This window comes from Tiliqua scincoides, chromosome 1 (genome assembly GCF_035046505.1).
Source record: "Tiliqua scincoides isolate rTilSci1 chromosome 1, rTilSci1.hap2, whole genome shotgun sequence".
Classification (NCBI taxonomy): domain Eukaryota; kingdom Metazoa; phylum Chordata; class Lepidosauria; order Squamata; family Scincidae; genus Tiliqua; species Tiliqua scincoides.
In genome coordinates, this window is record NC_089821.1 from 121,080,901 (window position 1) to 121,093,481 (window position 12,581).

At 42.7% G+C, this 12,581-nt stretch overlaps 1 protein-coding gene across 1 annotated transcript in view; it reads right to left on the reverse strand.

The window, feature by feature from the left end:
- Positions 1 to 378: 378 nt before the first annotated feature.
- Positions 379 to 12,581, reverse strand: part of SATB2 (SATB homeobox 2) — a 165,661-nt gene continuing 153,458 nt past the window's right edge. Inside the window, exon 10 of the mRNA XM_066636057.1 lies at positions 379 to 867. Coding sequence (XP_066492154.1) covers positions 412 to 867 — 456 coding nt within the window. The 3' untranslated portion in view covers positions 379 to 411. The remainder of the gene's footprint in view (positions 868 to 12,581) is intronic.

A 12,581-nucleotide genomic window follows, 5' to 3' on the forward strand; every position in this document is an offset into this window, starting at 1 on the left:
CAGTCTATACTTTCAGATTGTAAAGTTATGTCCCATGCAAATTTCATATATATATATATTTTTGATGGAAATATATATATAATATATACACAGACACGCTGTTATCATTTCCTTCATTGATTTCATCGGTCTTCGTGTAACTTGCTAGAGGTTCCTTTCATAAGTGCAAGGTTAACGATGATGTAATCCTATGTGAATTAGAATTAACATTGTCTCAGTCACAACATAAAAAGTGTAACACTCAAGTGCCTGTTACAAGGGAATGTCTGATTGGGCTATGGAAAATAATAGTTCAATTTGCACGTACTGTATGTGCACTGGAAAAAAACAAAAAACACATAATTTTTTTTAAAAAAAATGAAGCAAAAAAATCTTGGATCAATGTATTGCTTGGCCTGTGATGGTTTCACATTATCTCTGGTCGGCTTCTGAAGTAGTTGCCTTGTTTTTATCAGAATTCACTTCTTCGGTTTCCACTTTGTACATTTCCTCAGAACCCTCCTCACTGTCATTCTCCTCTGACTCAGTCAGCAGCTCCTCATCTTTATATTCCGCCACATCCACTACTGTTCCCAAGTGCTCTTTTAGCTTCCCATGGTGCTTAACATGGTAACGCTGGTTCTGGAAAAACTTGATGATGGTGTGTTTAGGCAGATCCAACTGAGCAGATAAAGTGTGGATGGCCTCTTGGTCTGGATAGAGGCCAACATCATGGATGAAACTTTGAAGGATGCCCAGAGCCTCCAAAGAAATCTTAGTACGGGATCTGGTCTTTTTGGTACATGTGTCTTCTGCAGGTGGGGGTGGGGCCTCTTCTCTTGGAGGGGAGTTTTCCTTGGCAGGCTGGGATTGCTGTCTATGAAGAACCTGGAAAGTTTAAAAAAAATACAGATTTAAAAGAAGTCTTGCATGCCACAAAATTTTCTAACCCTTAATAAAATGGATCCCCTGATATTTGTCCACAGAAGTAAAGTCCCTATAACACAAAGTTTTTTTTTAAATGAGTATCAGTATTACAGAAAGTGTAATTACTTTTCATCCCCACTCTCTCTCTCTTCTGCACAGTACAAGTTTACTAAGGAAGAGAAAGAGAAGGGAGGTGATGCTTGCTTTATTCAGTTCCCTGAGCTGCAGTCCTCTGCATGCAGGAGCTGGCACTTCCTCCACCGTACACAAAAGGCAACGTCTGACATGAGGACCCCACACGTAAGGCCTTATGTGCACATGGCCCAATTCATGTAATGCCTTCCCTTCTTGAAAGAGTAGGATTGTGCTCACATGTGTACAAACTTTCAAGAGAGGGACTGCTTACTACTCCAGCATGTGAAGAGGAGTCACACCCAAGGGAAGAGTAGGAATTGAATAGAAGAGAAGGTAAGTCAGGTTTTTTTGACAGAATTATGGTTGGGGCTATGGGTGGGTGAGACAGAACCTTTTTCCTGACCTATATCCTACCTCATATATACTAAATAAGCATGACAGAGAAAACACACACACACACGGCACACATCCTGATCTGTCTGGCAAGAAGGTGATTCCTGTAAGAATGACTTTTTCAAGTCAATCTAGATTTGGTGGGCTTAAAGATGGATCTTTGCTAGCCAGCCCCTTTCCCCAAAACAATACATGTAATTTAGTGGTTGTTACATTCCCGTCACTAATGACACAAACTCTAGAACAAATTACCTCAACTGCTCTCTCTCTCCCTCTCTCTTTGTGAATTAGTATATATCAGAGATAACCTAGACTTCATGAAAAGTACAGGTGACTGAGATGTCCTGTTAACATGATGATGCTGGAAGTCCTTCTAACTTGAATATTCCATGATTCCCTTATCATTACATATTTATATTAAGGAAGATTAAAACAATCATATTTCCAGATTAGATCACTGATCCATAATAAGACTTTTGGCCCAAACTTACCCTGCCTGTATGGAGTAACATGGACTTGCACCAGTGATTGAGCTTTCCCCACAGCAGTTGCTGGGGCTTACCCTAGAACAAGGGGACAGCAGCCAACACCCCTGTGGGATGCAGCAGAAGTTGTGCTGGTGCTGCTGCATCATTGTACAGGGATTTTGGTAGGATTGGGCTGCCCATTTCCCAACAAAATAGCCCCAGTCTTAGGCTTACTTCAGGAAACACTGGTCTAACAAGCATGATCTTCAAACACCACACAGTAGTTATCAAAATAGGGGATACTGCGGGAAGGTTTGTACCACATTGCATGAAAGAGTTCAGAGTATAACATGTGTATTAATGCTCTACAAATATAGCAGATTTGAATTAAAACCATAATTTTCTAGAAATCATTAAAAAATGCTCCAAGGAAATACATTCTTTGATTATGGGGTCAGATTTTATTAGAAACATGTCTTTTATTGCACACTTAAACAATGTATATACAATTCCTAAAATCCATTTAAAGTTATTTTGAAAAACCATGTAATGCCACTAAAAATATTTCTTCCGTCTTTAATCTGGGATCTCTGCATAAGAGATAAGAAATATAAATTATAGGTTCTGCATGAGTGATAAACAAGCATTGCATAGCATTAGCAATTATTGTTTTACCATGAGTTTCAAAATTTAAACTCACAGAACAAATAATGTGAGCTTTTGGAGATCAATACACAAGATACCCTACTACACATGATGAACAATTACTAGGTGAAATAAATATTCTGAGAACTCTTGCTCCACCACTTTTCACCAGTGACATGAATGTGTGGCCCAGTGCACCATGCTGGTATCAGCAAAAAAAGAAAAGGCAGTACTGCCTTTGGCAAGCCCCCTGCCATTGCAGTAATCCACCACAGCTTATGGTGGAAAAACAGTATGAACTCCTCCTCTCCACCACACATTCAATATGAACTGGACCCAATTACGTGAAGGTCTTGTTTGTATGATTCTTCCCCCAGGACTGGTGTTATAGGCTGACATAACTGAGCAGCTGCTGAGGGCCAGGGCTGATCCTTAACTTAGAGGAACCTCTGTGCCTGTAGCTTCTGTATGGCAATAGTAGAGAGACTCTCTCCAGGCCCACAAAGCTAAGTGGAAGTCCATTACCAGGGCAGCTTGCCAAGGTGCTCTGAGGCTGCCTTGCTCTTGATATGACACTTTGAAATGGAAGAATCATGGGATCAGGACCTCCACGTTACTATATGCTCACAAAAAAGGTTCATGAGGTGGATGACGGCAGCTGGCAGTCCCCAAGTATGCTACTGTAGGATTGCTATGGTTCAGTTTACAAACTGGGGCTAAGAGATTGTCAGCATTTATACAACAGCCCCTATAAATACAGCAGCAAAGCTCCACTGATATCCATTCTGTATGTTCTCCAGGGAGGGGTATCTCAGCCTACATTCTTGCAGCAAAACATCTTTTCACGGGGGTAACCTCTCTGTCAGAAAAATGTCATATGTGATGTAGCCCTAAAAGTGGGACAGCTGTGTAATGTTTCCTAAAGCATCATTTGTCAGAGAAGCTGAAGGCATATAGCAACTATATAGTGAATGTTTCAGTGTTTTTTATTCTAGTTAATGTTATAATTTTAACATTTAAAAAATGTTATATTATTAATATATACTCTAAGAGCCATCAGACCAAAGTTTTACTTAAATAAACAAACAACATTTTAAAATGCATAGCTACACATATGAACAAGGAGAGGATGGTCTATATGTTGAATTTCAATTGAGCTGGAAACAAACGAGCAAGAGAAACCATCCAAGCTGATGAGTGTTTAGAGATTTCTGGTTAAATATCTAGATGTAGAAAACAATACTCCAAGACAGGATCAGGGTACTACAACATTTAATTTTTGGTGCTTAAGGCAATTCCCAAGCAATGACTCACACATTCACACTCTAAAAAGGCTGCTGCGCTTAAATCTTTATCTAGGTAAACCATTCTTTTCACTTTATTGGAAGACTAGACGGCTTATTGATGCAGCTCTCATCTAAGTAAAGTTAAGGATACATAACAGCTAAACATGCAAATCAGACCTGCTTAGTGTGGTCTAATCCAACTGGGACTTGGGTGGAAGTCCTTCCCACACTTGCTGAAATTATCATATTCTGCTTTAAGAACATAAGAACAGCCCCACTGGATCAGGCCATAGGCCCATCTAGTCCAGCTTCCTGTATCTCACAGCGGCCCACCAAATGCCCCAAGGAGCACACCAGATATTCAGCTGAAAAACTTGCAAAACCATTTATGTAGCGAAAGACATAGTGCCTTGTCTCAGAGGCTCACAATAACTTCTTTAAAAAACAAAACAGCAACCACCACCAGCTAAGGGAAACACCAGTAAACAGTCATCGGACAAGACTGACAAGAGGCAGTTGCTCTCCCATTGCTAAATATAAGAAAGCCACATCACTTTATCCCACTTAGCTATCAAAGATAAAAAAATACCAGTTATTGAACTGAAGATACCGGATACAGAACCTACATCAATAAACATGCAAATCATGTGCACTTAATAAATGTGCACTCACTTAATAAATGGCATAAAATAGTCACAACTAAGGGCGTAATCCTAACTGACTTTCCAGCAGCAGCATAAGGGCAATGCAGCTCCTAGGTAAGGAAACAAACATTCCCTTACTTTGAGGCCTCCATGAGTGCCCTCCAACTGCAGGATGCAGCACACATCCTACTGGAAAGTCGGTTAGGATTTGGGCCTTAGTTATATTATACTGGTCAATGCGACAATGCAACAGTGCATATATGCCATAGGGACCAAACATGTACACCTGTGGGCCAGGCAAAAATGCGTTAAGTACAACTGATTTTAGCAGGATTGAGGCCATGAGTAATATTGTCAATTCCACCAGCTTAACCTATCTTTGCCAGGCCCACAGGTGTACAACATTAGTCCTTGTTGTGTACATGCAACGTTGGGCAGAAATGGCTTACAGAAGATGCATAGCTGGAAAAATATTTAGTTGTGTTTCATATCACATATACATGAACTCAAGTCATTTTAACTGACACAACAATAATCTCTTTACCTGATTTACAAAATATTCTCACACAAAGGAGGAAAATATTCTAAAAAATTTAATGTAATTATGAAATTGGTTTTTTTTAAAGATTAAATGTTCAACATCAAGGCTCGAGACAATTAACATCATATTAAACTTGCGTCTCACTTCCTGTCCAAAGTTTTCTTGCTTGTTAAATTCTCTGTGAAATTGGTCCTAAACAGCAACAGAAAAGATCTCGCCACATGCCCTCTTATCCTTATCCTCAAAGCAAGTAATGTTTTGGGGTTTCATAAAAGATTTCCAAATACTGGAATGCGGAACAATTATATTTTAAAAGTATAAAACAGCAGACCTGTTTTACATCTACCCCGCTAATGGAACTGAGGGACACCCTTCAAAGGCTCTCTTCCTTCAGCAGGGGGAGCAATTATCCTGATCCACCCCAGCTTAGTGTCTCTCCCAGCAGAGAGGTATCTTGTATCTGTTTGCTGGTATCTCTCATTTGTTTGTTTTTTTATCCAAAAAATGACAAGGAACCATTTTCTCATTTCTTTTCTGTAAACCGCTTTGAGAACTTTTTTGTTTGTAAAACAGTAATAAAATAATAATTTCCCATGAGCTAGACTTCCTGCTTATTGATCCTGTGTGGCCTTCTTCACAGCCCATGAAAACAATAAGTACTGCTGTGCACAGGCTGACTCCTGACTATCTTGCTTCAAGTTGACTACAAAAAGCAGAGTCCAAAAGGATGGGGTGAAGAAGCTCTCATCTTAAAGCATTTTTATTTAGAAATAGTCCAGTGCAACTTACTTCCAAGAAAATATCCGTAGGATCACAGCATAAACCTGACTTTCTCCAGGTTTTCAGCTCTACTTTCACTCTTCCCTCTACTCCTCCATTAGCACAAGCAAGTCTTCTCAGCAATTTTGGCCATCTGGAACTGACTTCCTATTTCTTCCTCAAATCATTTCCCATCTCCTTGCAAATCTGAACTGAAACATGTTTTGTTCCCTAGCCACAGGTCTCAAACGTTCCTAAAGCATTTTCACTTTAATGTCAAAAAGGCAGCACTTCAGCCACATTTGTGCCAAAAAGCAGAATCTCAAGACTGTTTTGTTTTTTGAGCATTCTACTTTTCATAGGTATTAATTTTCACTTTTCTGAGGTATTAGCCTTTCCAGATAGAAAACGTTCAGATACTTAATATGATGAAAGTTGACTTTAAAAAGATAAGTGACTCCTATTAAATCACACAACATTGCAATATGTTTTGAAGGCCACAATGAAAGCCAGCTGGGAACCATGTGTAAAAAATAATAGTACACGCCTGCAGGGAAGGAAGTATGATATGGAATGATTAAGTTTAGGAAAATATATAATGTAGTATATCATTATGAGAATGATCTTGTAATAAGCGAAGGCAGTGGTTTCAAAAACTGTATCCCAGGGAAGCCTGGAGTTTCTTGAAAGCTTATCAGGGGATCCTCTGTGAGGAGACTGGTTACCGGCAGACTAGCTGCTCTGAAAGTCAATTTGTTCACCATGAATATTCTTCCACTGCCATGTGCAGCTGCAAGAAAATTTTTGTTGAAGGGAAAATGTAAGAAAAAATCCTACTCCGGTGCCTTTTAAAGCAGCCTGGTGTGTGGAAATTGAGTGGAAGAAATTTCTCCCAACACTTTGTCTCCCTGGTATATTTCTGGATATCAGCCTGCAATTAAAAGTTTGCGGAACAGGCCTAGTAGAAAAAGATGGCAACTGTATTTCTCTATATACCAGGCCAAATCAGACATTCTGCGAAATATGTTACTGTGACCCAGTGGCTTTGGACTTTTGAAAATAAAGGCCTGGATTTAGAACTTAGCCTCCACTGCAATTCTGCTCCTGACTGAATACCTCCATACATGCTAACTTAAAAGAGAAAAAAATTGAAGCTTCCCTCCTTTAACAAAGAGAGTGGAGGAGCAATCAGTTGTGAAACTGGTGGAGCAAATTCCTAGAGCTTAGTTTTCATAGGGCAAAGGCACAGCTTAAGAGTCCTCTTGGGCACCCAGTATCAACAGACTGCATCCTAGGATGTACCTCAGAAACCCTGGAAACACGCAAGGGCCTAAGCCTCAGCAAATGTGCCAAGGCTCCAAAGCAGATCATTGCAGAAGTTCTGAGGATGGGAAGCTTGAAATCATGCTAGGTTCAAGCTTTGTGTCCTCTTTAAAGTATAAAGCAAGAATGACCTGAGAAGTAGCGAGAACTGTTGCCTTGTCTTTCAAGCAGCTGAATGTTCATGAAGTTAATTTCAAAAGAACATATTCACCTCGTATATGGTGAAGAAAAGTCAGCTTAAGCCCAACTATCTCCTCATTTCCCACTTTCAGAGTACAATAAACCAGATTCAATTCAGAACTTTGGATTCAATGATTAGCACTGTACATAAGAATATAAGAACAGCCCCACTGGATCAGGCCATAGGCCCATCTAGTCCAGCTTCTTGTATCTCACAGCGGCCCACCAAATGCCCCAGGGAGTACACCAGATAACAAGAGACCTGCATCCTGGTGCCCTCCCTTACACTGGCATTCTGACATAGCCCATTTCTAAAATCAGGAGGTTGTACATACAAATCATGGCTTGTAACCCATAATGGATTTTTCCTCCAGAAACTTGTCCAATTCCCTTTTAAAGGCATCCAGGCCAGATGCTGTCACCACATCCTGCAGCAAGAAGTTCCACAGACCAACCACATGCTGAGTAAAGAAATATTTTCTTTTGTCTGTTCTAACCTTCACAACACTCAATTTTAGTGGATGTCCCCTGGTTCTGGTGTTATGTGAGAGTGTGAAGAGCATCTCTCTATCCACTTTATTCTTCCCATGCATAATTTTTTATGTCTCAATCATGTCCCCCCTCAGGCGTCTCTTTTCTAGACTGAAGAGGCCCAAACGCCGTAGCCTTTCTTCATAAGGAAGGTGCCCCAGCCCAGTAATCATCTTAGTTGCTCTCTTTTGCACCTTTTCCATTTCCACTATGTCCTTTTTGAGATGCGGCAACCAGAACTGGACACAATACTCCAAGTGTGGCCTTACCATCGATTTGTACAACGGCATTATAATATTAGCCGTTTTGTTCTCAATACCTTTTCTAATGATCCCAAGCATAGAATTGGCCTTCTTTACTGCCGCCGCACATTGGGTCGACACTTTCATCGACCTGTCCACCACCCTCTCCTGATCTGTCACAGACAGCTCAGAACCCATTAGCCTATATGTGAAGTTTTGATTTTTTGCCCCAATGTGCATGACTTTACACTTACTGACATTGAAATGCATCTGCCATTTGGCTGCCTTTCTGCCAATTTGGAGAGATTCTTCTGGAGCTCCTCACTATGTCTGGTCTTCACCACTCGGAAAAGTTTGGTGTTGTCTGCAAACTTAGCCACCTCACTGCTCACCCCTGTCTCCAGGTAATTTATGAAGAGGTCAAAAAGCACCGGTCCCAGGGCAGATCCTTGGGCACACCACTTTTCACCTCTCTCCACTGTGAAAATTGCCCATTGACACCCACTCTCTGTTTCCTGGTCTTCAACCAGGTCTCAGTCCAGGAGAGGACCTGCCCTCTAATTCCCTGACTGTGGAGTTTTTTCAGTAGCCTTTGGTGAGGGACCAAACGCCTTCTGAAAGTCCAGATATATAATGTCTACCTGTTCTCCCACATCCACATGCCTGTTGACCTTTTCAAAGAATTCTAAAAGGTTTGTGAGGCAAGACTTACCCTTACAGAAGCCATGCTGACTCTCCCTCAGCAAGGCCTGTTCGTCTATGTGTTTTGAGATTCTATCTTTGATGAGGCATTCCACCATCCTTCCATTCCATTACACCACCATTCCATTACATAGCCTGCCTATGTAAACCGCCTTGAATAAAGTCTGAGAAATCTGACGACCAAGAAAGGCGGTATATAAATACCTGTATTATTATTATTATTATTATCTTACCCGGTATAGATGTTAGGCTGACTGGCCTATAGGTTCCTGGGTCCCCCCTCTTTCCCTTTTCAAAGATTGGTATGACATTTGCTATCCTCCAATCCTCTGGCACTGTGGCCGTTTTTAGGGACAAGTTGCATATTTTAGTCAAGAGATCAGCAACTTCATCCTTCAATTCCTTAATAACTCTTGGGTGGATGCCATCAGGGCCCGGTGACTTATTGATCTTTAATTTATCAATGAGGTCTGAAACATCTTCTCTTTCAACCTCTATCTGACTTAATTCCTCAGGCTGTTCGGGCAGCGGTATTTGCCCGAGTTCTTCTGATGTGAAGACAGATGCAAAGAACTCATTTAATTTCTCTGCCATCTTTAAGAATCCTTTTATTTCCCCTTTCCCTCCCTCACCATCCAGAGGGCCAACCGCTTCTCTGGCGGGTTTCCTGCTTCTAACGTATTTGAAGAAGCTTTTATTATTCCCCTTAATGTTGCTGGCCACGTATTCCTCATAGTCTCGCTTGGCCTCCCGTATCACCTTTATACATTTCTTTTGCCACAGTTTATGTTCCTTTTTATTCTCCTCATTAGAGCAAGACTTCCATTTATGGAAGGAAGCTTCTTTGCCCTTTACGGCCTCTCTGACTTGGCTGGTTAGCCACGCGGGCACCCTCCTGGCCTTAGTCTAGCCCTTCTTCCTTTGCGGTATACACTTCCGCTGGGCCTCTATTACTGTTGTTTTAAGCAGCCTCCATGCACTCTGGAGAGATTGGACTCTTTTTACCTTCCCTTTCAACCTCCTTCTAACCAGCCTCCTCATTTGAGGGAAGTTCGCTCGTCGGAAGTCAAGGGTTTTTGTGAGAGATTTGCCTGGTATTCTTCCCCCGACGGATGTCAAAACAGATCGCAGCATGATCACTGTTCCCCAACGGCTCCATAACATTGACATCTCTAACCAGGTCCTGAGTACCGCACAATATTAAATCCAGAGTCACCTGTCCTCTGGTGGGCTCCATGACTAGCTGCTCTAAGGCACAGTCATTTAACATGTCAAGGAATCCGGTCTCCTTTTCGTGACCAGAACAGAAATTGACCCAGTCTATATGAGGATAATTGAAGTCCCCCATGATTACAACCCTGTCCCTCCTTGTCACCCCCCTGATCTGCCTCCTCATTTCAAGGTCCCAGTTTCTGGTCTGGAGGACAATAGTACACCCCCAGTATTACATCGCTCCTGAGGCCTGGTAATTTAACCCATAGAGATTATATGGTGGAGTCGGACCCGCCTTCAATCTCTACTTTGCTGGATACTATCCCTTCCTTAACGTAAACGGCCACCCCACTTCCAACATGCCCCTTTCTGTCCCTCCTATAGAGTTTATAGCCCGGGATTGCAGTATCCCACTGATTCTCCGCATTTCACCAGGTTTCCATTATGCCCACTATACCAATTTTTTCCCTTGTCATCAGACATTCCAGTTCGCCCATCTTTGTTCGGAGACTTCAGGCATTTGCATAAAAGCATTTGTACACGGAATGCCCCAGGGTGGGCTGCTTATTATCTCCTTTGTCCCCACATCCTCTCACTGTGCCAAACTGTCTATCACATCCCATCACGCTACCATTCCCAATTTCTTCTCCTACTCTGCCTTTACCTTGTTGTTCTCTAACTTCCCCCATCCTGTCCCATAGGGATGAGGAGTCCCGAACCAGATGCCCTTCGGCTCCTGTCGACTTTCCCCCAGGGATCAGTTTAAAAGCTGCTCTGCCACCTTTTTAATGTTATGCGCCAGCAGTCTGGTTCCATTCTGGTTCAAGTGAAGCCTGTCCCGCTTGTACAGACCCCACTTGTCCCAAAACGTTCCCCAGTGCCTAACGAATCTAAACCACTCCTCCCTGTACCACAGTTTCATCCACTAATGGAGACCCCTGATATCTGCCTGCCTAGCTAGCCCTGCACGTGGAACAGGTAGCACTTCAGAGAATGCTACCTTTGAGGTCCTGACTTTCAGCTTCCTACCTAATAGCCTAAATTTGGCCTCCAGGACCTCCTGGCTACACTTGCCCACATCATTGGTGCCAACATGCACCACAACCGCTACCTCCTCCCCAGTACTGTCTACCAGCCTGTCTAGACAAGAAGTGATATCCACAACCTTCGCACCAGGCAGGCAAGTAGCCACATGGTCCTCACATCCGTCGCAAACCCTCCTCTCTATGTTTCTAATAATCGAATCCCCCACTACAATAAGCCCCCGACCCCCCTCCCACCGAGGAGTATCCTGAGTGCGTTCAGATACGGGCCCGTCCCCTGGAGAAGGGGTCCCCCCTAGGGGATTGTTTCCCTCCTCTCCAGGATGACGTCCTCCAGCCTGAGACTTCCACCCAGGCAGCTGAGGAGCTGCATGCCTGAGGTTGGGACGAAGCCTGATCGTCCCCAGAAGTCTCCCCATGGTCCTTCTCTGCCTGCCTCTGCTTCTCCAGGTCGGCCACCAAGGCTTCAAGGGAGCGGACGCATTCCCTGTGTCCCTGGAGCTCCTTGCACCAAGGACACACCCATGACTTATGCCCCAGAGGCAAATAGTCATACATGTTGCACTTGATGCAAAACACTGGATAGCCTCCACCCTGCTGCCAGCTGTCTGACTGCGTAGTTTGTTTGTGTTTGTTTGTTTGTGTTTGTTTGTTTAGGGGTACTTAAAAACCCTTCACTGGTTTGCTGCCCTCTTCTCAAGGGAAGAGAAGGACAGTGTCTGGGGCCCTGGCCTCCTCGCCCTGCTGCTGAACTTGCACTGAGGTTAAACTCGCAGTGCCTTACCTGACACTTTGTTCTGGAGGCACTGGGTTCCCAGAGGCCATGTGCGCTTCTGCAGAGTGGCTCACACAGTGGCAGGCGCTAGCTTTATACCCCTAGCTGGCTCCTCCTCCCTCCCTCCTTGCTGATTGAAAGGGGACTGGTCTTTCCAGGTGAGATTACAAAAGATCTGGAAGACAAAAGGCTGCTGATGGGCCTAATCTATTCTGCAGGCTCCTGAATGGGGTGCTTGGATTTGCCTAATGGGGTTTTATCACCTCCTAAAGCACAATGACTATGCTAATTTGCTAAATTGCTAAGTTTATGACTGTGCTAAGCTAAATTGCCCTAGCTGGCTGGCCCTTCCTAGGTTCTTACCCTCCTAATTCAGTTCTCTTAGGCTGGACTGTTTTTTAACCCCAAGATGCTTTTTATTTGAGTTTAAACTGCACTGGTTTAAGAGTTTTTTGGACTTGGCAGAACTTGCAGAACACTGTATTTAATTTTACTTAGACTTGGCATCAACGTAACTTTTGTTTTCTTTCCTCACATAGGATTAGTGAGGACAAAACTAACTTTCAGTGAATCAAAACAACAACCTACACACATCTTCTTGAATGCTGAATATCCCCCCAGCTAGCCAAACCTTAACAAGGGCAATTGTATGAAAAGAACAATTTTACAAAATTTGTAAACTCTTCCAGCTGACAGGAAACTGAAACTACATTTATACTATACATTGCTTAGGTTAACTCCTAAAATCCTTTATTTTACAATGAGGTGCTCCTTTTTTCTTTTCTTTTTTTGACGCA